The sequence below is a fragment of the Zea mays genome, chromosome 9, assembly GCF_902167145.1.
Source record: "Zea mays cultivar B73 chromosome 9, Zm-B73-REFERENCE-NAM-5.0, whole genome shotgun sequence".
In the NCBI taxonomy this organism is placed as follows: Eukaryota; Viridiplantae; Streptophyta; class Magnoliopsida; order Poales; family Poaceae; genus Zea; species Zea mays.
Window position 1 is genome coordinate 93,608,805 of NC_050104.1, and position 25,797 is coordinate 93,634,601.

Here is a 25,797-nt window from a genome sequence, read left to right on the forward strand (position 1 = left end):
CTTGGACCAGGTCGTCCCAGTTGGAGATCTACCCCGGAGGCAAATGCTCCAGCCAGGCTCGAGCAGTGTCGGAGAGGAACAGGGGGAGGTTGCGGATGATGAGGTTGTCATCGTCCGTTCCACCCAGGTGGCAGGCCAGCCGGTAGTCCGCGAGCCACAGTTCCGGCCTCGTCTCCCCTCAGTACTTTGTGATAGTAGTCGGGGTTCGGAACCGGGTCGGGAACGGCGCCCGTCGTATGGCCCGGCTGAAAGCCTGCGGACCGGGTGGTTCGGGCGAGGGACTCCGATCCTCCCCGCTGTCGTAGCGTCCCCCACGCCTGGGGTGGTAGCCTCGGCGCACCTTCTCATCGAGGTGGGCTCGATGGTTGAGGTGATGGTGCTCGTTGCCGAGGCGACCCGGAGCCGCAGGCGCTGTGTTGCGCGTGCGCCCGGTGTGGACCGAGGCTTCCCGCATGAATCGGGAAGTCGCGGCGCGATGCTCCGAGGGGTAGCCCTGCCTTCGGGAGGCAGAGCTTTCGGCCCGTCGGACCGCGACATCCTCTAGGAGATTCTTGAGCTCTCCCTGGATACGCCGCCCCTCGGTGGTTGATGGCTCTGGCATCGCGCGGAGAAGTATTGCCGCTGCAGCCAGGTTCTGGCCGACCCCACTGGAAGTCGGTGGCAGCCTTGCCCTGGCATCGTCGGTGATGCGGTGCTGGATGCCCTGGGGTAGATGACACGCTTCTCAGGCCGGAGGTTGGCCTGCCCATTCCTGCCCGATGTCCCGGCGGAACGGCTCAAGTGTTCCTGCTCCCTCGTCGAGCCTGGCCTGCATCTCGTGGATTTGCTCGAGCTGTGCGTCCTGACCCCCCGCAGGGACTGGGACCACAGCTAGCTCCCGAAGGATGTCAACACGAGGCGCAGGCCTAGGGGATCACCGTTTTCCGGTATACCAAGGTGTTTGCCTTCACCGGGACCCCCTAGATCGACGTGGAAACATTCACGACTTGGGCTGCAGCCCTCGTCGCCGAAGCTGCGGCTACCGTCGGAACAATCGGAAAGGCAGTAGTCGCATGCGGTCATGAAGTCCCGCATGGCACTGGGGTTACCAAGTCCAGAGAAATCCCAACAAAAGTCGGGCTCGTCATCTTCCTCGGAACCCGAGGGCCTGTAGGTCGAGATGGCTGTCAGCCGGTCCCAGGGTGACCGCATACCGTACCCCGGAGGGTTTGGACTCGCCTCTATGAAAGCGTCCACCGAAGCGAAGTCGCTTGGTGGGTCGAGGCTGAATCCAAAAGGCACGAGATGGGAATCGGTCGGTACCTCTTGGTCGACGGGCGGTGACGAAGTCACATCAGGGGCAGACTGCATCGTCGTCTCAAGTACGAGGGTGACGCCCAGCAAGTCCTTTGCGAGCGTGCTGGCGTCGTCCGTCTGCTTGGAGTTGGCGTGTTGCGGGGAAACGACGCTCGTCTTCGTCTCAGACGTGAGGTCGATGCCCGACGTGTCCCCTGTTGGGGCGCCGGCGCCGTCGACTCGCTCGACAGCCGACGAGGTGCCGCCTCCTGCTTGGCCTTGGTTGCTCCGCCTCCTCCTCCGTCGGCGGGGGAGGCGACGGGACAAACCCGAATGTTGTTCTTCCGCCACATGGGGAAGACGTCGTCGATTCCGCCGCCGGCGGGCGGGTTGTCAGCCGCCATTGTCGCTGTCTCGCGGCGGGGGAAGGAGTATCATGTCGTAGCTGCCGTCGAGGGACATGAACTCAAGACTCCCGAAACGGAGCACCGTCCCGGGCTGGAAAGGTTGCTGGAGACTACCCATCTAGAGCTTGACGAGGAGTTGTTCGTCAACACGCAGCAGGCCCGTACCTGGCGCGCCAATTGTCGGCGTTTCGACCCCGGGGGGTTCCCTGGACCGACGAGTAAATTGTCGCCGCGTGCCCCAGCCCAGATGGGTCGGCGCGAGACGGAGCGCGAAGGGGGGAAAACTGGAGGGAGTCAGGCGTAAAAGGGGAAACCCGCGGCCTTCGTGTTTGTCCCGCGCCCAGGTCGGGTGCGCTTGCAGTAGGGTGTTACAAACGTCCGCGTGGGAGGGAGCGAGAGGCCTGCACGCGCCGTCCCCTCCTCCCCGCGCGGCCAACCCTCCCTAAGAGGGCCCTGGACCTTCCTTTTATAGGCGTAAGGAGAGGGTCCAGGTGTACAATGGGAGATGTAGCAGTGTGCTAACATGTCTAGCAGAGAGGAGCTAGTGCCCTAAGTACATGCCGTCGTGGCAGCCGGAGAGGTTTTGGCACCCTATTCATGAGATGTCGTGGCCGTCGGAGGAGCGCTGGAGCCTGGCGGAAGGACAGCTGTCGGGGCTGTCGAGTCCTTGATGACGTCTCCTTGGAGCCCCTCTTGTAAGGATACCCACGTGAGGGCCATGCTCCTAGTCAGGTAACTCCATGGATAGCACTAAGTCTTTCACACATGCAAGTGGGTCTCTTGTGTAGCATCTCATAGATGCTCTCTAACCGTGTTCACTATTGAGTTTTCTGCCAAAACATCATGAGCCTTGTTCCCTCTAGTATATGGTGGTGGCCACACCACAAACTCAGTTAGTGTGACCTGCAAGAATACAAGCCCATCTGGTACAACTATAATGGTACATTAAAGCACCAAAGGGTAAGAGGTGTTCTAACCTCACTCAACATAAGGCCTAAACCTAAAGAAAGTGTTATAAGTGATGGTTTAACTAACCTAATCACTTTGCAAAGCACCTATACTAACCACAAAGTGATTATTTGAGCTTCAACACTCTTGATATGTTCCTTGGCTCCCACACTCCTCAAAATGACCAATTAGGGTAATATATATAACTCCTAGGTCAAAAACTAGTCGTTAAAAGTGACATAGAAATTTTGCGCACTCTTCGAACATGTCCAGTGCACTCACCTAACATATCCAATGCACCCACGTCGCCAAGCCATTATAACTAGCTGTTATTGACCATTGGAGTTTTGGTAGACATTGTTTTGACTGCTATTGCACCAGACACGTCCAATGCCTTATTGACCTCTCTAATGACACTACAACCCTCTCTGAGTACCTTGTTGGGAAGTGGATGAGCCCAAACATGAAACAAAGAAATAAAATGTATTAGATAAAATTTCGCATGTCCATGAACAATACAAGTATATGGGTATTTATAGGGGATCCTCATATTCATAATTTACAAAAAAGACTTCCTTGCCCTTTGACTTTCATATTACAATAGTTTGTTTACGTGAGAGTAATATCATCATTCCTCATTTCCTTCATATATATCTTTTGACCAGTCTTTGAGATTGATTATCCTGTGAACATGTTTGAGTGATCATGAAGATCTTTTGACTAGTCTTTGTAGAATATTTGTATTCATATGCAATAATGATAGTGAGGCTTCATACATCCTTCCATAGCTATAGGAGTTCATGGATGAAGTTTCATGCACTTGGACTTCATAGATGATGCTTCAGGGCGAAGTCTTGGTTGCAACATCTTGCACAAAGTCGATTTTGCAAGCCTATGTTGATAATAAGTGCTTGTTAGTTAACTGTAAATTATCGAGGGATGTGTTAATTATAGTGAAATATCCAATAGTAGCCCCTCGTGGGTGAAGGTCTACTCTAAAGGTCTGAATCCCATGAGGCTATGATATCCTAAAATGGTTATAATGTCATCCCTCAACTTTGGAGTTGGCTGTTACATTGAAGTTTGGCCATCATGGTTGAAAAGTTATTTTGACCAAAGATACCTATATATGTTGTGCTTCAAGAGTTGTATATTCTACTGGTCTTCTTGCATCCAGTTGATCTTATTGTTGTTGACCTAGGCACTATGAAGCTTTGAAAGAAGTCTTTTTCTTGTTTTGTTGATTGTTTGTTGTGTTTACAATGTCTAGGAAGAGCTTTTCTTTGTCACTTATGTGGGATATGATGAAGACTTAGCAGATGTTGAAGTCTTATAGTTTGAGTTGGTTAACAATGAAGCAAAGTCACTCGAATTTGGTGTGTCCCTTATGGATGATGCCACCCTTCCTCCATTTGTTCAGACGAGGGACATGGTCCGCAACTAAGTTTGCCTACCTTGGAGCAAAGTAGTTCTTAATCCTGAAGCGCATGAGTGTGTTATGTTCAAAGATTTCTTTATTTCTAGGCTCTGGTTCCCTATTCAAGACATTGTAGAAGAGATTCTTCATGCGTACAACATAGAGATGCACCATTGTCACATCCGGTTTCAAAAGGTAATCTCAATGCGAACCATGTACGTGCCAGGATCCAAATCACATACACAACGACTATATAAATGTCACATCATCACACAATGTTCGAATAATAATAAAGAGTAGGTAACATTATCACAGACCAAAGTTATAGACAACACATAGTTCAAACTGCTCAAGCGGAATGTAAACTAAATTAAAGGGGCCTTCCACAAGCAACTGACTAGGAGTAGGGCTAGAAAAAAGCTCGAGGCTCGCGAGCCAGCTCGGGCATGCTCAGGCTCGGCTCAGCTCGGATTGGCTCGCTCAAGCAACGAGTCGAGCCGATCAGGCTCACGAGTCGGGCTAATTACATGATGCCTTGTTGTTACACTATTACATTATTATATAATATATATATATTCTTATTTTTTATGGAATCAATGCTAGATATAGTTTAAAATATGTTACTGGATTTCTTGGTTTTTTTATTTTATATATGATGAAAATATACAATTTATGCTCTTAATACAATTTAGTGTGGCAGCTCGTGAGCCTAAACGAGCCTGAGCCGAGCCACATCTTCGAGCTCGTAATGTGACCGAGTCGAGCCGAGCCGAGCAAGTGACTAAGTGATTGTGTTAGTCTATCTGTGCTAAGTGATCCTAATGCGAGCAAGTGACTTTTATGGCTCCTTATCTTGTGAGCAAGTGACTATGAATGTGTTCTAAACTTTATGTTATTTGTGTTAGCAAACTTATGTTGCTTCTTATGTTAGCCAAGGCCTATGTGCTATAGTAAACTATGTGTGTTACGAATTTATGTGGCTTTTGTCTATGTTTAGCTAAGACTTGTGTTTGCCATTTTTATTTGTTGTTAAATTGTGAACATATGGTTTCGTGGTGTGATTTTACCGATCTAAAATTCTGGTTCCCTTCTGATTTTGGCATTTACCTGACCGAATTGTATTGCTTTTCGGTTCCCATATTTATCCTGTTCGTTTTCGTTTATGATGTATCCCGTTCTCATTTATGTTCCCGACCACTTTCATCCCTACTTACACACCAGACATGTCGGGTGAGTGTAACCCGGCTTTGTTGCATTTGCAGCCTCTCTGAGTACAGTATGCGATGCAAGATCTGATGCATCTCCTGACATGTCTGATGTGTTGTAATATCTCGCATACACATTGAAGAGCTTACTGGATGCTCTATCTAATGTAGCATTCAATGCACGTGTCCAGTGCACACATACACATCCATTGTACACAGCCATCAGCCTATAATACCTATTTGATTCCCTATTCAGTGCACCATCAGACACATCTGATGTTGTCTTAGCGTGTCTCTTCTTTTCTATGCATTTCTTCTCTTGGTCTTCTTTTTTCTTTTGTCTCGGATTCTTGCACAATCTTCATAAGTCTTCATTGAGTCTTCTAATATCTTTATTTGAGGTGTTGGTCTCCTTGATTACCTCATTGCCTTCGTCCAAGTCCATGCCACATCCTTTGAACTATAATCATAAACACTAAGAAACATCATTAGCCCAAATAGTTATGTTGTTCATCAAACACTAAAACACATAATCAAATGTGCCATGGTCCATTTTCCTTCATGCATGCACATCCCCTTGTTGTTTTCAACATTAAGGTGCTTGTCCCCATGAAATAGGATCACACCACCAATAACTACAACCAATTATGCACCCTCTACCTCATCATTTAGGGCAAATTTGCACTCATAAATCACACCCTCATAGATGTGGCCAACCTCATCCGCTCATTGTGGGTGTAGATGGGCTGCACCATCCTCACCTAGATCAATAACATGACCGACAACAATCTTCAATAGACGATCATGCTTCAAAATCCTAGCGCATGCATCACCTGGTTGGTTCTCGAATCAGAGTTCCTTGGCCAATGTAATTCATATTGTATTCTCCTCTATGTTGATTTTTACATGATCAAATAGGAGGAAACATCCATCACCAACTTTTGTCATCGCCTTGAGACGATGGCTAGCACCCTCACCAAGTTGGGGGGATCTCGTCAACGATTGCATCCTCATGGTTATGCTCATTCGCGAGCCCAATGTCAATTTATGTCAAAAGGACTCTAATTTGAAGGTGCAACACTTGTTCCCAGACTTCAAGTAGGGCCACACCCTGGTCCTCTTTGAAGAGATCAACATAAATGATGGTACCGAGGATGCCCCACCATCCACATTCATCATTATGCCTCCTTCTCCTTAGTGCCCACTAGGCAGATCTATGCTAGTGGACCAAGCGGTGCTCCTGTTGGATCCAACTTGTGCTCCAACAACTGTCGCCATGGGTGTAGCAGCAAATCTTCCACCCTTGCAACGACAGTTTTGACTATGTTGGTCCATGTTCTAGTGTCACACCTTTTGTTGTCGTGATCCCCAACCCATGGGCGGGACCGTGCAGTTGCGGCTGCACCCGTACGACTCTAGATCCCCAACTAAGTCTAAGTCGTGCCCTCCATTCTCATTGTTTGAACCACAGATGCCTCTGATCACGATGCTATAGCAGTACCAGTTGTACCAATTCTACTATCCGCATGGCCTCAATGTCTGCCTATGTTTTGTTCCATAGGCGTGCCTACCTTGACGCCTATCTACAGTACGCTTGCAAAGCAGTCATCACAACCCTCCTGGGCACGAATGGCAGACGCTCAATTAGCCAACGTGGATTAATTAATCCCCGTCGGCTTTTGGATAAGCTGACAGGGATTGACTTGGCCAATGAGAACTATCTAGATTCCTATTATGCTTGGCACTAACTGTCATTGGTCAACACCTTCAACACCACGTCCCTGTCGTCGCCGCCGCCATCTTCATCTAAGTGGTATGCTTATTCAGGGTCTAGCTCTCACGTATCAAACAGTACCATCAACAGGAGTGACAAGAGAGAGAGAGAGAGGTAAGATGGGTCAATGCCTAGTGTTGCGGGTGGGTAGATGAGTTAGGGTTTTTTAGTCCATCTATGTGAATCGATACCGGGCTCACATGGGTTACATGTATCAATAGTGGGCTCATCCTCAGTAATAGAAGCGGGCCTTTAAAAGGTCTACCTCTAAAAACAACCTCTAGTTTTGGAGACACGCCTTTTTAGATGTGAGTACGTATCTAAGTTAATTAATTTAGAGAAGCGGTAGTTCGTCAGGTGTCACTAAGCAGGGGCGAAGACAGGAAGGTGCTGAGCGGGGCGGTGTCCCCTTAATGCTCCCCTAATTCTATAGAAGCCACTAATTTTCTTAGCTAATCACTGTGTAAATAATGCAAAATATCTCTCTAGCAGCTCCCCTGATTAATTTCTCTTCCAAATTTAAATCCTGACTTCACCCAACGAAGCATATTTTTTTAGCGTAGTAAACGGAAGGGATAGTCTCCTGAAACATTTTTAGTAGGTCGGCGATATCTTTTTTTTTTGGACGCCATCGAGGACTCCAAATTTAATGTGATATAATTCGGGTTTTGGACTGCGATTTAACTAGCACGCGGTTGCAAGGATGTTTTCTCTAACGTTTGAAATCAGTATCTGGCTGTGATTTTTTTATTTGTGTTTGGCTGTGATTTTGGGACACACAGATGCTTGAGAGCTTCCCAATTTCCAAGGTTGAGTCCTAAGCCGCTAATTGCGGTTATTTCGCGCGACGCTGATGGGCTCACGCGACAGCGAGCCCACATGACCATATTTATTTATTTAGCAAGAGGTTCATAAGAACTTATTTTCTATTTTTATGTCCTTCCGTTCTTCTCGTCAGTTCTGTTTTTTTTTCCAGTCCTCGCCGTTTGTCTTTGTTATGAGCTGAAAGACCTTCACAGTCCATTCATTTTCATGTCATATTTTTTTTTAAAAAAAAAAGATTCAATGACATGTTCATGCCATCCAGCAGAAGAAATTCTCACCATTCCAGTACTACTCCAGTTTTATTGATCATCATATACTCTCTCCGTTTCTTTTTATTTGTCGCTGGATAGTGCAAGCGACAAATAAAAAGAAACGGAGGGAGTACTATACAAGCACAGCTAAGATACAGTTGTGCGTGGTGCATCGTTCCATCGTAGAGCGCGCGTGATGGGAGGCAGGCGGCGTCACGGGTTCCCTCCGTTCGGTGGGGGAAGCGGTTTCACAGGGCCGCCACCGCGATAGGGGGGAAGGTGAGTGTAGGAGCCCCCAGGAACTGAGCATGCCCCGATGCACGCAGGATGGTTAGGGTCCAAACCGATACGTAACCCTGCTGTAAAATTAGAAATCATGTCAAATTCGTGGTTTGTCATGATATAATCCACAGCAACCGAGAGCAGTTTAGAATAGCAGAGCTAACCGACGCCACGGGCTCCATGGCACAGGGAGGTGGGCAAGATCACCGCCGCGGACAGTGGCGGATGCACAGGGTATGCTGGGTATGCACCCGCATACCCTGCAAAATCAGTGAATATTTACATATTATATAATAGTATTGCTGCATGTAGAAACTAAAATGGAAAAAGAAAGAAAAATATATCTGGACTGGACGAGATGACGAGTGGACGCTAAGGCCCATCACCCATGACACAGCAGAGAGCACGCCGCTCCTTGGTCTGGCCCGTCGCGCGCAGGTCCGTACATAGCCCAATTAGTGAAACATAATTAGCTTCTGCTTGCTACCCGCTGCAGATCCGTAGCCCACCGCGCGCGTCGGAAACTGAGAGTCTGAGAGCCGCCCTAGTGCCCTGCCGCCGCCACCCTTCAGTGAGTTCAGTCCTTCTCTAAATCAGATTATATCATCTTCAATATATATCAGATTATCAGGTATACTCGTAGGTTCTTCGTCTACTGGTTCTCAAATTGGTATTGCTTTTACCGGTGGCAACTGCGAGTGTTGAAAGAGTATTTTCTGCATTGGTTATAGTGAAATCAAAATCAAGAAATAAGCTAGGTGATACTATTTTGGATGATTGTCTACTCACGTTTATTGAGCGAGATATTTTCTTCTAAGTTGATGAATGTGATATAATTGAGTCATTCATGTCATTAGAAAAGAGGAGGATCAACAAGTAATATTGTAAGTCTCTTCTATAGCTATACTTTAAATTATATGTATTTCATTTGAACAATTTGTATCAAGATTTATCGTCGTACTCTATATGGTTTTACCGAATTAGAATGTGGTTTTACCAAATTATTAATGGTTTACCAAATTGCATAAGACATTTTTTCTATCGTATACCCTGTGATCAAATCCTAGGTTCGCCACTGGCCGCGGAGACGACGAACAGTGTGAGCACGAGGAGACATGCGGTTCTGGTGACGGACGACGCCATCGCACTGAATTTGGCTGCTTAATTAGCTGGCTGCTTGGCTCTCGGCTTTGGTGATGAGCGCGCGCTATCTATAGCTGCTGTGCTGCTTGCTTGCTTGCCGAAGCTATGTGATCTTGGAGGCCAGATTTATAGGACAGACAAAGGCATCAAGCTGAAAGACGACCTTTTCTGTTTGTAGGACAGATCAACCTTTTCTGTTTGTTTTGTTTGCTTGGTTTCGAAAGCAGACCTCAATAATCTGGGTGGCTGCTGCTAACAAGCGGACAATGTTGGCAACTTTTCTCTCATAGCAAAGACGACCGCACCGCCGGCGGTAAATGCACGGTAGGTCTCCGGTTAGTCAAAAGAACAAGCCATGGCGCGCGAGACTGGTACAAACAAACCGATGTATATATCGGATGAGCTTCATATAATTTTTCTGGACTTTTAAAAGATATGCAATGACAAATTTCAAATTAATAGTTCAGCAGGCTAGTCCATGAAAGAAATCTCATTTATTGGAAATGAAAGGATCCAGACAAAGCTAGCTAGAGAACTTCAAATTAAGACGGCCATTCAGTTTATGAGAATTTCGAAGGCGCTCGTTCACTTACCGTGGGACGCTACTTTTGCAGAGAAATAATGTCTAAGAAATGATCTTCGCTATAAATAATTATTTTAGGGACGCTACTCTTATTTTAATAAGATCGTGTCTCAAAAATGGATATTAAGAATCATAAAAGCTGTTCGGAGCAGCTGCCGTAGTTCTATCTTCACTCTCAAATCACTGTACCGACTAGCGACAACGTCTTGTAGCCAAAATCACGTCAGCCTGGGCTCGCACTCGCACGCGCAAGTAAGGCTTTGTCCAGTCCTAAATCCCAAATATAGCGGTTTATATGTTTCTTTTATTCTCCAATAACGACCTGTAAAAGGTGTGCTAAAATAGAGGACTATCACCGCCTCCGTTATCCTATCACTGGAGGATTCTGTTGGTCCGCTATCTAGCTGACACGGCTCGGCTGACACTGTGTACATGCAAGCAGCAGTATGTCTGTCCTTGAACCACATGCATGCTCCTAGTGCAAACAATGATACGGTTTTTGTTTAGCTATTGTCCAGCAGCCAACAGTATTTCTCTAATATTATAGAGGGTGAAATTTTTAGGACGTTGTTGGACACAGCGGAGATACAGAGAACATAATTTTTAGAAGGAACTATAAAAGACAGAGAATATTCCTTTAGATGATCAAATCTAGAGGTGCTGGAGATAGCCTAAAAGTTTGGAATCAATATACTTGCAAATATGTAATGCAAATGTAAGATTATATGGCACTAAAAAAATACCACTTGAAGATGTCATACAAAGCTTCTCTTGCCCTTGCCAAATGTCCCCTTTGTGGTTTGTTAACGTAAGCCATCCAAACTTCATAATTCACTTCCTCCTTTTCTCGGGCCATTTTCCAAAATAGGGTTACACTCTCCCCTTCATATTTTCTCCCTTTCTACCAAAATTGATTTCCACAACATACAAAAATGTGAAATTATGGTTTTGGTATTTGTTCTGGGTGTCTTGCTTTTGGTCCTTCAAACTCCCCCCCCTTTGGAATCAAACACAAAAAGGAATACATTAGTAGCACTAGAAGGGTCATTTTTTGTGAGCCTACAAAATTGTCCCCCTATGACATGGACTTGATCACAAAACTCGACTCTCACATTATATACATTTAGATCCCACTACATGTATACATACATATGATGGAAGGTAAAACATATGCATAACATGCAAAATAAAGCACAGTAGAGTTTAACCTATATAATGCATGGATAGAAGCATGTAAAAAGATAGTGAATTGAAAGACAATATAATGACATCCATTTAGATATACCATATTTAGATATACCGATTTTTATGAGACCATATAGAATGTGCATCATGATGCTTATTTCCAAGGACTACATTTTCTTTGCAATGAGACTAGTACACATATGATAAGATTGAGGTAGGTATTAGTCTCAAAGATACCAACTTATAGAGTGACCTCCCCTAATAGTGTGCATATAAGTTTGAAATATTTGTAAGAGACACGAACTCAAACTTCTAAACATAATGACACTGAAAGGAACATGGTCGTATAAGAGGGGGCGAATTAGAACAATATTTTTTGCGCTAATCTAGGCTTCTATTTTTCTCTTAAACAAAACATATGCTGAGAACCAAACATTGATATGTGCAACTAAACTTTTGTCTATGTATTGCTATCTCTACCATAAAAGGAGTTATGCAACCTAGGTTCTAGTCCTACCAACTAGCCTATAACTAACCTAGTAAAGGTAAAGCACACAACCAATGGTAGAAATGTAAATGCGGAAGATTAATTGAGATAAAGATAAAAACTCACATTGACTTTTGTTATTGTTACCAAGGTATAAAGAAGCTTGCAAGCTTCTTACTACTCCTTGACTCCTTGTTGGAGCCCCATGCAAGGGTAGCCCATGCAAGGGCCAAGCTCCGAGTCAGGTAACTATATATATAGTCACATGCTTTCTTTACGCACATGCGGTGCTCTCGTTCCGGCTTCTCTTGGATTCTCCCTATTGTCTCCACTATCGATCTTACAATTGAAATCGTGAGCCTTGTTCCCTATGTTACACAGTGGTGGCCACGCCATAAACACAGTTGTTATGATCTCGCAAGATACAACCCCCTGGTACAATAATAACGCACGCAAGCGTTAAGGAATACAACTGTGCACATGAGGTGTCTATTCCTCACTAGAGACATCCAATGCTTTGTAAACTCCCACATACACGTTGTAGGGGTCACTAGGTGCCATGTCATGTGTGTCATGTAGTGCAAATGTTTGGTGCCCACATACGTGTTTGGTGTAATCTAGCTTCGAGCCCTTCTTTAGTACAGGCACTGCGCCTGTCCAGTGCAACATCTGTTGTGCCATCGAAAACGTCTAGTGTACTCTGCAACCCTGTGTTTTTTCTATATTCTTGTTTCTTTGCATGGGCTTCTTTTGTCTTTTGTCTTTTGTCTTAGACTCTTGCATGATCTTCATAAGTCTTTAGTGAATCTTATAATGTATTAGCTTTGAGGTATTGATCTCCTTGATCACCTCGTTGCCTTTATCCATAATAGGAATCAAGAATATTTTCATCGGCCATGTTAACTCCCATCGGCCTAACTTGCAGCTGATGGGTGTAACTTAATTCCCGCCAGCCCCACCACATCAGCTAGTGCAACTAAGGTTTTTTTGTAAGTGTTGTGATCTCTATCACAAAATAGAGTTATGCAACCTAGGTTCTAGTCCTACCAACTAGATTATAACTAAGCTACGAAACATAAAGTGCACAACCAAAGGAAACAATATAAATGTAGAAGCTTAAATGAGATAGAGATGCAAACTCCCATTGATGTGATGGTATTTTAACCAATGTATCAAAAACCATGTAAGGTTCTTACTAATCCTCGTAGGTTCCCCCACGTAAAGCGAAGCCCACACAAGGGTCAATCACCCGGTTAGGTAACTCCATAGATAGTCGTGGATCTACTCCATGAGCAAGTGGTGCTTCACTTCTAGTCTCTCTCGGATGCGCCCTTCCGTCTCCACTATCGAGCTTTGGTCGAAATGCCATGGGCCTTATTCCTTCTGGTACATGCTAGCGACCACACCACAAACGTGGTTGGCATGATCTCGCTAGACTCACACCCCACTCGGTATAATTACAACAACACGCGCTAGTGCTAAGGGATAAAATGGTACGTGTAAGCACCAAGGGCTTTGATGTGACTTCCTCACTTCTCTCACTAGGGGTTAAGCTAAAAGAAGTGTATAGCAACAGTCTAATTAATTTAAGTACTTTTCAAAGCACCTAAACTAATAATTGAGTCATTCTATTAAGCACTTAGGTGTCTAAGAGCTATGGAATAAAGTCTTAACTTCTTAGCAATGAATCTAAGCTCCCCCACTTGAACATGGCTAGTTGGGGTGGTATTTATAAACCCCACACTCAGAAGAGGCATTGGGAACGTGACGACTTTTCTGCATCGCACCAGACATGTCCGGTGTACCATAGGACATGTTCGGTGACATCCACGTCAGTTAGCCATTAACAGGACATGTCTTTGTTGTGTTTTTTGTGTGTCCTATTCGGTGCCTACATGTTCGGTGTACACTGGAAGGTTAGGTGCACTAAGTCTTTAGCTCCGTCCTTGATTCAGCCATAGTACCAATATGTTGTGACATCCAGTGTGTCACCAAACATGTCCATTACCCTCTGCTACGTTGAATTCTTCGTGTCTTTGTGTTTCTTCTCTTTGTTTTATTTTGTCTTGTGTCTTGGACTCTTGCACAATCTTGATAAATATTAAATGAGTTATCTAATGTCTTGTTTGAGGTGTTGATATCCTTGATCACATTGTTACCTTCGTCCAAGTCCACATTGTATCCTTTGAACTATAAACATAAAATACTAGAGAAACACATTAGTCCAAATGGTTATGTTGACCATCAAACACCAAAACCTTTAACAAAATGGTCCGAGGTTTATCTCCTTACAATAGGGCTTTTGTCCTTCCTTGTGGAATATGTAGGAAACTGTAGTTTCTCCCTTATCAAGCTTCTTCACTCCTTTAGTAGTGTTATCTTGATAAGGGTGGGTTGATTTCATCTTGCCTTTTTACCTTGATCTACTCCTTAGTGAGCCCAACCACTTCTCTTGCTTGAGTTTCTCATTTCCCCTTGCAATTACATTCTCAACACAAACTTGTTTGCAAGGGAATGAGTCTAAAATAAATAAATCACTACAAGAAGTAAAGGCATTCTTTTTGTCAAATTTAAATATTTCAATTTTTGGCACCTCATGCGTGCTACCTATAGCTTCATGCTTGTTAGTGCTCACCATTATTTTTGTTAATAATTTCCATTTTATCAAGCAAACTTTTATAGGCTTCACAAGAGCTAGATAATTTTGATTTTAGTTTTTTTATTTTTCTCCATTAGTTGTTCATTGGTAGAAATATTTGCACTAGTTTCGTATTGCTCAGTTTTATTAGATAGCTAAATATTAAAATTTGCAAAGATTTCATATTTTTCAAGCAAATTTTGATAAGCCTTTTGTGAGCCAATTAATTTTGATTTTAGTATTTCATTAGAAATATTTGTTTAGTGCAAACTTCTTAAAAAATTTAAAGAATTGTGCAAGTTTTATATTAGAGGGATTTTCATCATCGCCATTGTTATCATTATCACCCTTACTAGAATATGAGTTCTTAGTGTTATCTCATGCCATAAGGAACTTGTGAGAGGAACATGATGATGAATGTTTGTGGTCGTGTCTCTTTAACACGGTGAAGTAAAATCTAAATTTCTTTAAAAAGACATGCTGAAAATGACAATATCTTTTTTAGATCTAATTTTATTTATTTTGGGTTTGCATTGATGATATATGTAGATTTTTCATGGACCTTGCGTGAATTTAAAATACACTAACATACTGTTGGCATCGATCCGGGTGCCAAACACGGGAACAGACCGCCTGACGGGGCTCTCTGCGGAGGCACGGACGGTCCACGACCTAGCGCAGGAGCGGCTCTTTCTCTGCACACTTCCGGATGGTCCGCGCCTGGGGACCGGACGGTCCGTGATAGAGCAGAGGGTCTTCTTCTCCGCGAAGAATCCTAGAACTCGCCCCGGGAGAGATCCCATTGAGGGGGAGAGTTCCAAGGGGTTGCTCTGGGTTGGCAGGCCACCCGGTGCTCCTCTAATCGGCGTAGAGTCAAGTTGTGATTGTTGTGGAAGACTAAGCTAGATCTAATCCTAAGGCTAAATTACTCCTACTCCTAGGAATTGGAAGAACGAAAAGGTAAACTGATAAATAGATTTGACTTGATCGATTGTGGGGGGTTCAATTGGCTGTAGCCCTTCATCTATATAAAGGGGAGGTCTGGATCCTCTACAAGTCATTCCCCAAGCTAATCCCGCGGTTGTAGCTAAGAAACGTAGCAAGAAACTCGGAACCCTAATTGGCTCTGTGTGCGCGCGGACCGTCCGCGCTACTGTCGCGGATCGTCCGCCCTGCCTATTTTGGTTCTCAACATATGCCCCCTGCCTTTGGGTGGAGGTTAACAAACCAAAAGCATATGAACTAAGTCTGATGCAAGTCACTAGCTTTTCCAATCCAATATGGTGATCATTCAATAGAGCCCCAATGCATAAATGTCGTTTAGGATTGCATCTTTCTCGGCCGTGACCATTTGATCAATGGATCGAAATGAATAGAATGGAGGTGTCCCCCAGCCTGAATAGACAAAGGGAGTACACATGTACCATGGGTTCATCATCGTACCATTCCATATTTGAACAGGACAATACATTGACGATGAGTAGGTGGGTGGAATGCATCGTGGCATGACAGAATGAATAGGCGATGTTTGTGGCGTCGTCTTTCGGGTCGTTTTACTCGGCCGTTTTGTTTTAGTGGGTGACCGGGGTTTCTTTGTTGGGCGATTGCATAGAACTGTCTTCTTGCTAGCATATTTGGAGAGCAATTGATCAAAAGTAGGTCCGACTTTGAATAGCCAACCAAGTGCGTTACATGTGTGTTGCCCCTGCATCCCCTTCTTTGCTTTATGTGGAGGCTGGTGCCTCTGTCCATGGGTGGACTGTCCGGCTTGGTTGGCCGGACCGACTGCATGATCATCGGATCATCTGCGCGCAGGTGCTAGACAATCCACTATGCTCGCGGCAAGGACCTTTGCTCGACTGTTCGATTGAGTCTTCCCCCCGGTGCCTCTGGACTTATTAGTCTTTTTGCCCAAAGCTTTCCGAGCAATTCCTCCTTGTGATATATTCGACGTGCAAGGATCACCAATAACGATGTTTTTTCCTTTGCCTTTATCGGCCACTTCTGGTCGAACCAAGACCCTTTTGCCTGTTAACTCTATTGTATTGATAGAAAATGGTTGTGTGTCCACTTGCATCTCCTAAAACCTCAATCAACCCTCATTTATGACCGATTGTATCTGTCTTCGGAAAATGTTACAATCATTGGTGGCATGGAAAAAATAATTATGCCATCTGCAGTAAGCACGTCTTTTCAATTCATCAGGAGAAGGATTAGTATGCGTTAATTTAATGTTGCCATTTTTTAACAGTTCATCAAATATTTTATCGCATTTGGCAACATTAAAAGTAAATTTAACTTCTTCTTGCTGATTCTTTTGAATCGACTGTAAAGAGGAACATGAAGAAGGTTTAGCCTGTGCTGGCCAAACAAGTTCAGCGGTAAATAGATCTGTGGATTCATCGTCCGAATTATCGCACCCTACTAGATGCATCTTATGACTAGCCGATATTGATGTTTCTTTACTTAGGCTTTCATAGGTCAAAGCCCGCTGGTGTAAGTGTACTAACAAAAAGAATTGAGTACCATCTAATTTCTCTTTTAAGTAAGGTCACAACCCATTGAAGGCCAGCTCTGTTAGTTGTTTTTCCGCGATATGGATCTGAAAGCATCGGTTTCTAGTGTCCCGGAACCTCTGGATATAGTCATTAACCGATTCTTCAGGCCCCTATTGTATTGAAGCTAAATCAGCTAATTCTAACTCATGTTCTCCTGAGAAGAAGTGTTCATGAAATTTTCGCTCTAATTCTTCCCAAGAGTTAATAGAGTTAGGTGGCAGAGCTGTGTACCACGCGAATGCGGTATCAACAAGGGACAACGAGAATAAACGAACACAGTAGGCTTCCCGATTAGCCAATTCTCCCAAGTGTGCTATGAATTGGCTTATATGTTCATGCGTGCTTTTCCCACCTTCATCGGAAAATCTAGAGAAGTCTGGTATCCTAGTCCCCTGTGGATATGGCACGATGTCAAATTGGTGGGTATAAGGCTTCTGATACAATTGCCCTGTACTTGACACACTAACACCGAGTTTGTCCTTGAACATCCCGGCTACCTCGTCTCTGATCCTCTCCGCCATCGAGCGACCATCCATTAAGTTTGTGGGTGGAAATCTCAGGTTGCCTGACATCACTCTGTCGGCTTTCCTCCCAGGGACGTCTGAGGTGTGTGTTAGGTGTCCTATTAATGTGACCAACTCCTGTCCTATACCTCTCAGACTCTCTAGTGGTCGAACAATATTCAACCATGTGTCCATGAGGTGGTATGGCATGGTTATAATGTGCTACTGGTGGGGCACCATAATGTTGCTGCGATGAGTTTGGGGACTGTGTGTATTGTGCAGCTCTCAATTCTGCATACACATACCCGAACGGTCTGGTGTAAGGGGCAGGACGGTCCACGGTCGGGCCAAAGGTATATCCGGACTGTCTAGCCGTATATGGTGCTGCCCAGGTAGTCTCGTACCTAGACCATCCGTCGTAAAGGGCTGGACGGTCCGCGATCGCGCTGAATGGTCTAGGGCTATACCCGAATGGTTCGGTCATATATGGCGCGACTTGGGTGGTCTACACGTGTACTCATGTAGAGTCGAACGGTCCGGCGTAATACGCCAGCCGGTTCATGCCATATCCGGACGGTCTGCGACATATCCGAACGGTTCGTTATAAGGTAACGGACGGTCCGTGACGTATTCAGGCGGTCTGCCATAAGGTACCGATCGATCTGCGACATATCTGGACGGTCTGGTGTAATGTACCGGACGGTACGCGATAGGACCGAATTTTCTAGGGTTGTACCTAGATGATCTGGCCATGCATGGTGCGACCTGAGCGATCTATGTGTGGACCTGTGTCGGGTCGGACGGTCCAGCAAAATATGTCGGACGGTCCGGCTGCGTCCAGAACCTACCGCGTGTCTAGTGGCGATGGCTGTGATGGTGACATGAACGAGTGCATCGGCATACCATATGATGGCTGGACCAAGGGTGACCCATTTGTTGCCGATGTGCTTGGTGTGGGTGGCTCTGTATTAGACTCATGCGAAGGAAAACTAGGAGCAGTTGATTTCTCATATGAACGTATATGCATTTTAATAGATTCATCTACATATTCCTTTAATTGATCTCCTCGTTGATCCATGAAAGTCGTAAGAGATAGATCTAGAGCACTTACAACAGGATCCTGAAGCGGAGGTAGGAGAGATTCCATAACTATCTCCCCTAGATGGATGATCATCTGGTGGTGATCCAACGTGAAGTGTGACAAGTACTTTTCTGCCGCCTCTTTGCGGTGTTCGGTGAGTTTATGTAGCAGTTTCGCCTCCTCCTTGTCGCGTTGTTCGTTCCATTGCCGCTTCACCTCCTTCTCATCGCGCTTCACGAGGTCCTCAAAGGGTCTTTGGTCATCAGCGGGGAGTGCCTCCATGGCCAGCTTGATGATGTTGGTGATGGAGACCTTGGTGTGATCCTTGGAACCGACCATCTGTGGGCCGATTTTTAGTAGATCTAGACACCCTTGTCCCCAGCGGAGTCGCCAAAAAGTGTGTTGGCACTGATCCGGGTGCCAAACACGGGAACGGGCCGCCTAGCGGGGCTCTCTGTGGAGGAGCGGACGATCTGCGACTTGGTGCAGGAGCGGCTCCTCCTCTGCACACTTCCGGATGGTCCGCGCTTGAGGCCGAACGGTCTGCGATAGCTCAGAGGGTCTTCTTCTTCGCGAAGAACCCTAGAACTCGCCCTGTGAGAGTTCCCATCGAGGGGGAGAGTTCCAAGGGGTTGCTCCAGGTCGACAGGCCGCCCGATGCTCGTCTAATCGGCGTAGAGTCGAGTAGAGATTGTTGTGGAAGACTAAACCAGATCTAATCCTAAGGCTAAATTACTCCTACTCCTAGGAATTGGAAAAACGAAATGATAAACTGATAAATAGATTTGACTTGATCGATTGTGGGGGTTCAATCGGTCGTAGCCCTTCATCTATATAAAGGGGAGGTCTGGATCTGCTATAAGTCGTTCTCCCAGGTAATCCCACGGTTTTAGCTAACAAACGTAGCAAGAAACTCGGAACACTAATTGGCTCTGTGCGCGCACGGACCATTCCCCTGCCTATTTTGGTGCTCCACACATACATGAACATGATAAGATGCTTCCCTACGTAATATATTTATGTGTAACATTTTTTTATAAGAATGTATGGCTACCAAAATCAAAATTAGCATGTAAAGAATATGTTGGTACACCGATGTTTCTACTTGCCTTCTATGTAAAAAACATGCAAAGACTAGTTTGGAAACTTCATTTTTTATATTGGATTTATATTTTTCCAAGAGAAAATAAAGTAATTTTCCTTAAGGACTAGTTTGGCAGCAAAAAATCCAGCCGGTTTCCTGGCCTTTTCTCCTGGGAGAAAGCCCACCAGAAGATTGTCCTCGGATTATTCATGTGTGTCATTTGGCAGCCCAATCTCGTGCAGAGATTCGTCCCATTTTCCTGTCGGAAACAACCCTGGCCTTAGGAGGCCAGGCGATTCTCCGCCGCCTCGTCTCGTCTTTGCTATGCGCCACGAGCGCCTCCGCCGCTCCAACGCTCCAACGCCCTGAGCGCCTCCAACACCACTCCAACGCCACGAGCGCCTCCGCCGCTCCACCGAACAACTCCAACGCCACTCCAGCTCTTGCAGCAGTAGAACTCTACTGCAGCCAGGTACGCGTGTTTCTGAGCCAGGGGTGCAGGGGTTAAGCCGGGGTCGCGGGGGTTAGCAAAATTTCATTAATTGGTTTCTGCCGACCTGCATCTTCGTTTGATTCTGGTTTGCCTCTCTGATCCAGCTACGACACCCTGCGCTTGCCGCACTAGGTACGTTTGATTCTGGTTTCTGCCGCACAAGATCCGTTACCTCTTGGACCCGGACATCTACACCGACGACAGGATCTCCGTGCAGGGCATCGACGCCGTGCTCTTCGTGCCGGATGACGCCAAGGCCACGCAGACCGCCGACCCGAACAGGAAGCCTCCCGCCATTGTCACCCACAAGAAGAAGATCAAGCTCCGGTGAGGTTAGTACCTACCTACCTTCAGATCTGGACCTGCTCCTTTGTGTCCTCCGCCAACCCGAACAGGAAGTATCCCACCACTGCATTGTCCTTTTTTCAATAATAGCACCGAAATTTACAGCTCGTAATATCTAGATTAGGGAGGTCATTACGTCAAAAAAAAGAAGATTGGGGAGGTGTGTAGATTAGTTTCACAACTGATCGCTAGCATCAATCAATGCCAGTTCATCTATTGGTCAGAATGTTGCCGGTGAGTGATGAGTCCTGGGTAGTAGAATAAAGACGAACGCATTGGCATAAAATAGAAACAACAATTCGAGTTCCTTATTACTTTCCTATTGACATGGCCGTATTGGATTTGGAGGAAGGCATATGGGCCTGTCGGTGCCCGTCTGGACATTTTCTACCATCACTGAACTACAACTACTGTAGTTTCCGTAGGTTTTTTTATACCATGTGTGACAGATGCTCAACCTTAGTATTGGCCAACGTGAAAACATGGAGGTGAAGTGAAGCAAGTGGTAGTTGAGCATATGCTGGTGGCTGGTTGTCTTCATGAACATCTCTTTGATGGCTGACACCGTTCCTGGGACTGCAAGCCAACACTGTCCTTTAACCCATGACCCATGAGCAACAATTTCTTCTTTTTCATAGTTTAGGTGGAAGTATCATGCCGAAGCCTTAGTCACGTCCTTGCTTTGTTGTCCTTGTTTTCATAGTTTAGGTCGAGTGGTAGCTAATTAAATTGGTTATGGGTACAGGTAGGGCAAGGCCGAATTGTGTGCCTTGTAGGGAAAATAACAATCGTTGGTAGTATTACAAACTGCAGAAATTCCATGTTTTGCATTATCTCCATGTTTTGCATGATTAAGATCCTTATAAGAGCTATCTCCACTTCTCTAGATATGGGTTCTTGGGAGAAGCAAGTTAGACAATTTTTGTTAGATGAGGAAGAAGACGATGATGAGTTGTTCTTTGTTATTCTCCCTGCTATAATTCCATACCTCTCAGAAGAGAAAGAGCCCATCCACACCTCCTCACTCACTGGCGCTAAAAAGGTTAGAGAAATTCTTAAAGGACATGAGAGTTGGTGCAAATCCGAGTTTAGAATGGAGCCAACAATATTCAAAACCATATCAAATTTTCTTAGAAGAGACAATTTACTGCGAGACACACAAGCAACTTGGGATGTTCATGTACATGATCTCCCACAATGCTAGTAACCAAATGCTGCAGAAGGCTTTTCAACATAGTGGAGAGACTATCCATAGAAAAATATCTGAAGTATTTGATCTTGTTCCCACACTAACTCAGTGTTTTGTGAAGCTTCCTAGCTCTGTCCACACTCATACAAAAATCGCAACAGATTCTAGGTTCATGCCATTTTTTCAGGTGAGCTATCAATTCCAAACACACAATTTGCTTAAGTGTTTCCCTTTCATTGTCAGTTTGCCACATGGCCTCAATATCTTTCCTTATTCTCTTCCTTGCAGAACTGCATTGGTGCAATCGACGGTACACATATACCCATCACCATAGCAGAACATAGGGCCCCTCCATATAGAAACAGGAAAGGAACTCTTTCACACAATGTTATGGTAGCCTGGGACTTCGACCTCAATTTCACATTTGTTTCATGTGGATGGGAGGGGTCAGCCTCAGATGCAGGGGTGCCTCGATCTGCTATTAGCAAAGGATTTAGTGTGCCAGAAGGAAAGTTTTATCTAGTAGATGGTGGTTATGCAAATACGTCATCCTTCATTGCACCGTATAGAGGGGTTCGATACCATCTCAACGAGTTTAGGAGGCGTCGTTCATCACAAAGTGGTTATGCGAACTACAGAGAGTTGTTCAACCACCGCCATGCAATTCTCCGTAACCATATAGAGAGGGCCATCGGTGTTCTAAAGAAAAGGTTCCCGATTCTAAAAGTAGGCACATTTCATCCCATAGAGAACCAAATCAAGATCACAGCTGCAACTGTTGCATTTCACAACATAATTAGAGGGCAAAATGGAGACGAAAGATGGCTTGACAACCAACCAAATTACATCTCTCCAAGTCAATATGTTGATGTTCCAGAGGGAGATACCAACTATCTCAATGACACAGAATCAAGTGATGGAAGCGCTCTAAGAGATCAGATCGCTCTTCAGATGTGGGCTTCCTACAATATATAGATGTGTGATGCCTACTATTATTACTTATGAAGTCTTTATGGTTTGTAGTTTGTCATGTAGCTAGTTATGAATAAAGTTGCTTAGTTATGTACTATTATTTCCACAATTTCAGTTTTGAATAAAGGATGATTTGGAACAATGTGTACGAGAAAGGCTTAGTCGATGTGATGCATGATCACAAAGATAATCCAAAATTCAAAGGTCAAAATGGTTGGAATCGTGATGGATGGAATAGTATCACTACCAAGTTCAATGAAAAGTTCCCTCTAGCTCATTTCTCTAAACAACAACTGCAAGAGAAGGAGAGAGAGCTTAAAGGATACTACAAGGCAATAAGGGATTCAAGAAAAGAAAGCGGGGTTGGTTGGAATGACACCCTATGCATGGTACTAGCTGAACCAGAAGTTTGGCCAAGGCTGATTCGCGTAAGCAAACTTTCTTTGTATAATTCTATCTTTGTGCATTCAATATGTTCGCTTTTGCTACTAATAATATATTTCATGTTGCATTTAATTGGCTCACCCAAAGGTATCAAAGTTTCGCAATAGGCCATTCCCTCTTTTTTACAGTTTAGAAGGGCTATATGAAGGTGCGTGTGTGTATACTTCTAATAATATGTTCTCTTTTGTTACTAATAATTAATGTTGCATTTAATTTCTTGAGTAGTGGTTCTCACAATAGAGTATACTTCTGCTACATTTAATTTTGTATACTTCTGCTACATTTAATTTTGTATAGGTAGTGTGGCTACCGGAGAGTTGAATTTCACATCAACCGCTGTTGATCTTCCTCCACCTTCAGCTCCATCCAGGAGTGTGTCTGGACAAAGTCTCAGTCCTTTGAGTACTAATTCACTTGATTTGGATGGACAAGAAACCACAAGTGTGTTCAATCTATCTTGTGATGCTCAATCTGTCCGAGTCAATACTAATGAACCCACTGAAGCTCAATTTGTCCCATCTAATCAAGAATCAAGCCAGAGAGAAGGTGGCAGTGGGAGAAAGCGTAAGCAAAGCCATGTTGGATTAGCTCTTGAAAGTTATGTGGAGTTTAAAAAGATCCAAAATACAGAAACACTTGAAACTCTTAAAGAACATAAGAGGCAAGAGGATCAATTTTCTATTAGCAAGTGTCAGGCTGAATTGAAAGGAATGGATGGATTAACAGCAGTAGACAAATCATATGCTTTGGAGCTTTTCGTATCTGTGACAAACCGAGAAATTTTCTTAACAACAACAGAGCATGATGTTAGAGAAATTTGGCTCAAGCGCAAAATTAGGTATGCCATAACTTGAATCTACTAAGCATGCAATATTGTAGACTACAAGCATATAATATCATTTTTATAAATGTAGGTTGCTTCGTGGTAGTGATGCATGGCCTGAACAAATGATATGAGCAAATTTGGTATGTTCTTTTTTATTTTAAATTTTACTTTAAATTACAATCTTCTCACCTAGAGCTAGTTGGCAGTGGCTATATTTTTCTGCTGAGATCATTTAAGCTACTACACTTTGAGATATTCTAGATACTATAGTTGTTATTTGTTCCCTTGTACTAATCTTAGTTGCATGTTATCTTTTTTCAGACAACTGCAGTTCTGTTATGGTGAATGGTGATTGTAGTTCAGTTTCAGCTCTAACCTATGGAAAATTGAATGGCAGTTGCACTAATCTGTTGGTGGAATGATTTTCCCAGTAATTTCCTGGACAAGCAGATCACTGAGAACCATTTACCTTATGAGAAATGATGCCCTGTATGGTTCAGTATAGTTCTTGTATTGCTAGTTTAAATTAATTCTTGTATGGCAGTTGCACTAAACTGAATGGCAGCTGAACTTTGAGATATGCTTCTATTGTTGGTTTAAAACCATGGTGATGACTGTTCTTGTATGCATTCTGTATGCATTCTTGTTTATAACCTGGTTGCTTATGTATGCATTCTTGTATGCCGTGTATGCATGGTGACTGTTCTTATATGTGTTCGTGTATGCAATCTGCCCCAAACTGAATGTCATACGGAAAAATGTCACCGGTATGAGTTCGTGTATGTATTTAGTTTTGTACTAAACTGGATCACTAGTACAAAAAGGCTCAAAGCCTGCGGCACCCATATATTTTTACAGACGGATCCGGTTATCCACCGACTGTGCTATTTCTACTGGCGGTTCCTTAAGAAAACCGCCACTAGAAATCGTATTTCTAGTGGCGGTTCCTTAAGAAAACCGCCAGTAGAAATCCATGATTTGTAGTGGCGGTTTTCTTAAGGAACCGCCAGTAGAAATACGATTTCTAGTGGCGGTTTTCTTAAGGAACCGCCACTAGAAATCATTTTTATCCTTAATTTTTCGAGTTTTTCAAACGACCTCGTATGATAAAACCACTAAAATAAAAGTTGTAGATCTCTAAAAGTTATGAAACTTTGTAGTTGACAACTTTTTTATTTGAACTCATTTCGGTTCTCAAAAATTGAATCTAAGTATGGCAAATTTAAAATTCAAATTTTGCAAACTACCTCGGATGAAAAAAGTGTCAAAATAAAAGTTGTAGAACTTCAAAAGTTATTTATCTTTGTAGTTGACAACTTTTTTATTTGAATTCGTTTAGGGTCTCAAATAAGCAATTTACACTCAAATGGTTGTAATATGTGGAGAAAACAACTACAAACTAGACACAAGTCATGTCATAGACGGAGTGGTAGTGGAGGGTACGCGCGAGGGTGAGGTCTACGGTTCGATTCCTCACAACCGCGTAGCACGCGAAAAATGCCGCGACTTCGACGGAGGCGGGTGGGGTGGTCCTAATACAAATAAATTTTTTTACTATTTTTAAAATCTGTTTTATGTTTTCTGGAAACGATTTGCACTGACGGTTTTATTACGTCGACCGCTAGTGAAAATCGATTTTATATGTTGATCTATGCAAAGTGGTGGACAAAGTGAAAATCAAGTCAAAAGGTATGTTTCTCAGACTTAGTACATTGTTTTAGAGACTAATGTATTGTGTCTAAGTGCTGGAAACAGGAGAAATCGAATTGGAGAAGAGATGGCCTTGTTCAGCCAAAGCCAGTTCTGTCTAGGTGCACCAGACAGTGTCCGGTGCGCCAGACTGGCTCAGGCGAACTTGCTGCTCTCGGGAAGAAATTAACGG

General features: G+C 44.2%; 3 protein-coding genes across 4 annotated transcripts; 2 read left to right on the top strand and 1 right to left on the bottom strand.

Annotated features, from left to right (window-relative positions):
• Window positions 1–8,309: 8,309 nt before the first annotated feature.
• On the bottom strand, window positions 8,310–9,527 carry LOC100275179 (uncharacterized). The gene is made up of 3 exons (XM_008661518.2): window positions 9,473–9,527; window positions 8,549–8,602; window positions 8,310–8,461 (listed from the first exon to the last, which is right to left on the bottom strand). The coding sequence occupies exons 1-3, from the start codon at window positions 9,525–9,527 to the stop codon at window positions 8,316–8,318; spliced, it is 255 nt and encodes an 84-aa protein (XP_008659740.1). The 3' UTR covers window positions 8,310–8,315.
• A 10,421-nt stretch (window positions 9,528–19,948) lies between these two features.
• LOC114574129 (uncharacterized) lies at window positions 19,949–22,784 on the top strand. Of its 2 annotated transcripts, NM_001369616.1 has the most exons (6): window positions 19,949–20,118; window positions 20,244–20,271; window positions 20,357–20,471; window positions 21,372–21,526; window positions 21,795–21,860; window positions 21,962–22,784. In NM_001369616.1, exons 4-6 carry the CDS (start codon window positions 21,374–21,376, stop codon window positions 22,646–22,648), a joined length of 906 nt encoding a protein of 301 aa, NP_001356545.1. In that variant the 5' UTR covers window positions 19,949–20,118; window positions 20,244–20,271; window positions 20,357–20,471; window positions 21,372–21,373; the 3' UTR covers window positions 22,649–22,784. The 2 variants fall into 2 exon arrangements, with proteins under 2 accessions (NP_001356545.1, NP_001356546.1); NM_001369617.1 differs by having other exon boundaries at window positions 21,372–21,860; window positions 21,962–22,737.
• Window positions 19,957–24,604, top strand: LOC100191515 (uncharacterized). The gene is made up of 8 exons (NM_001136947.1): window positions 19,957–20,118; window positions 20,244–20,271; window positions 20,357–20,471; window positions 22,761–23,073; window positions 23,177–23,237; window positions 23,387–23,927; window positions 24,004–24,055; window positions 24,237–24,604. Exons 4-7 carry the CDS (start codon window positions 22,774–22,776, stop codon window positions 24,044–24,046), a joined length of 945 nt encoding a protein of 314 aa, NP_001130419.1. The 5' UTR covers window positions 19,957–20,118; window positions 20,244–20,271; window positions 20,357–20,471; window positions 22,761–22,773; the 3' UTR covers window positions 24,047–24,055; window positions 24,237–24,604.
• Window positions 24,605–25,797: the final 1,193 nt, after the last annotated feature.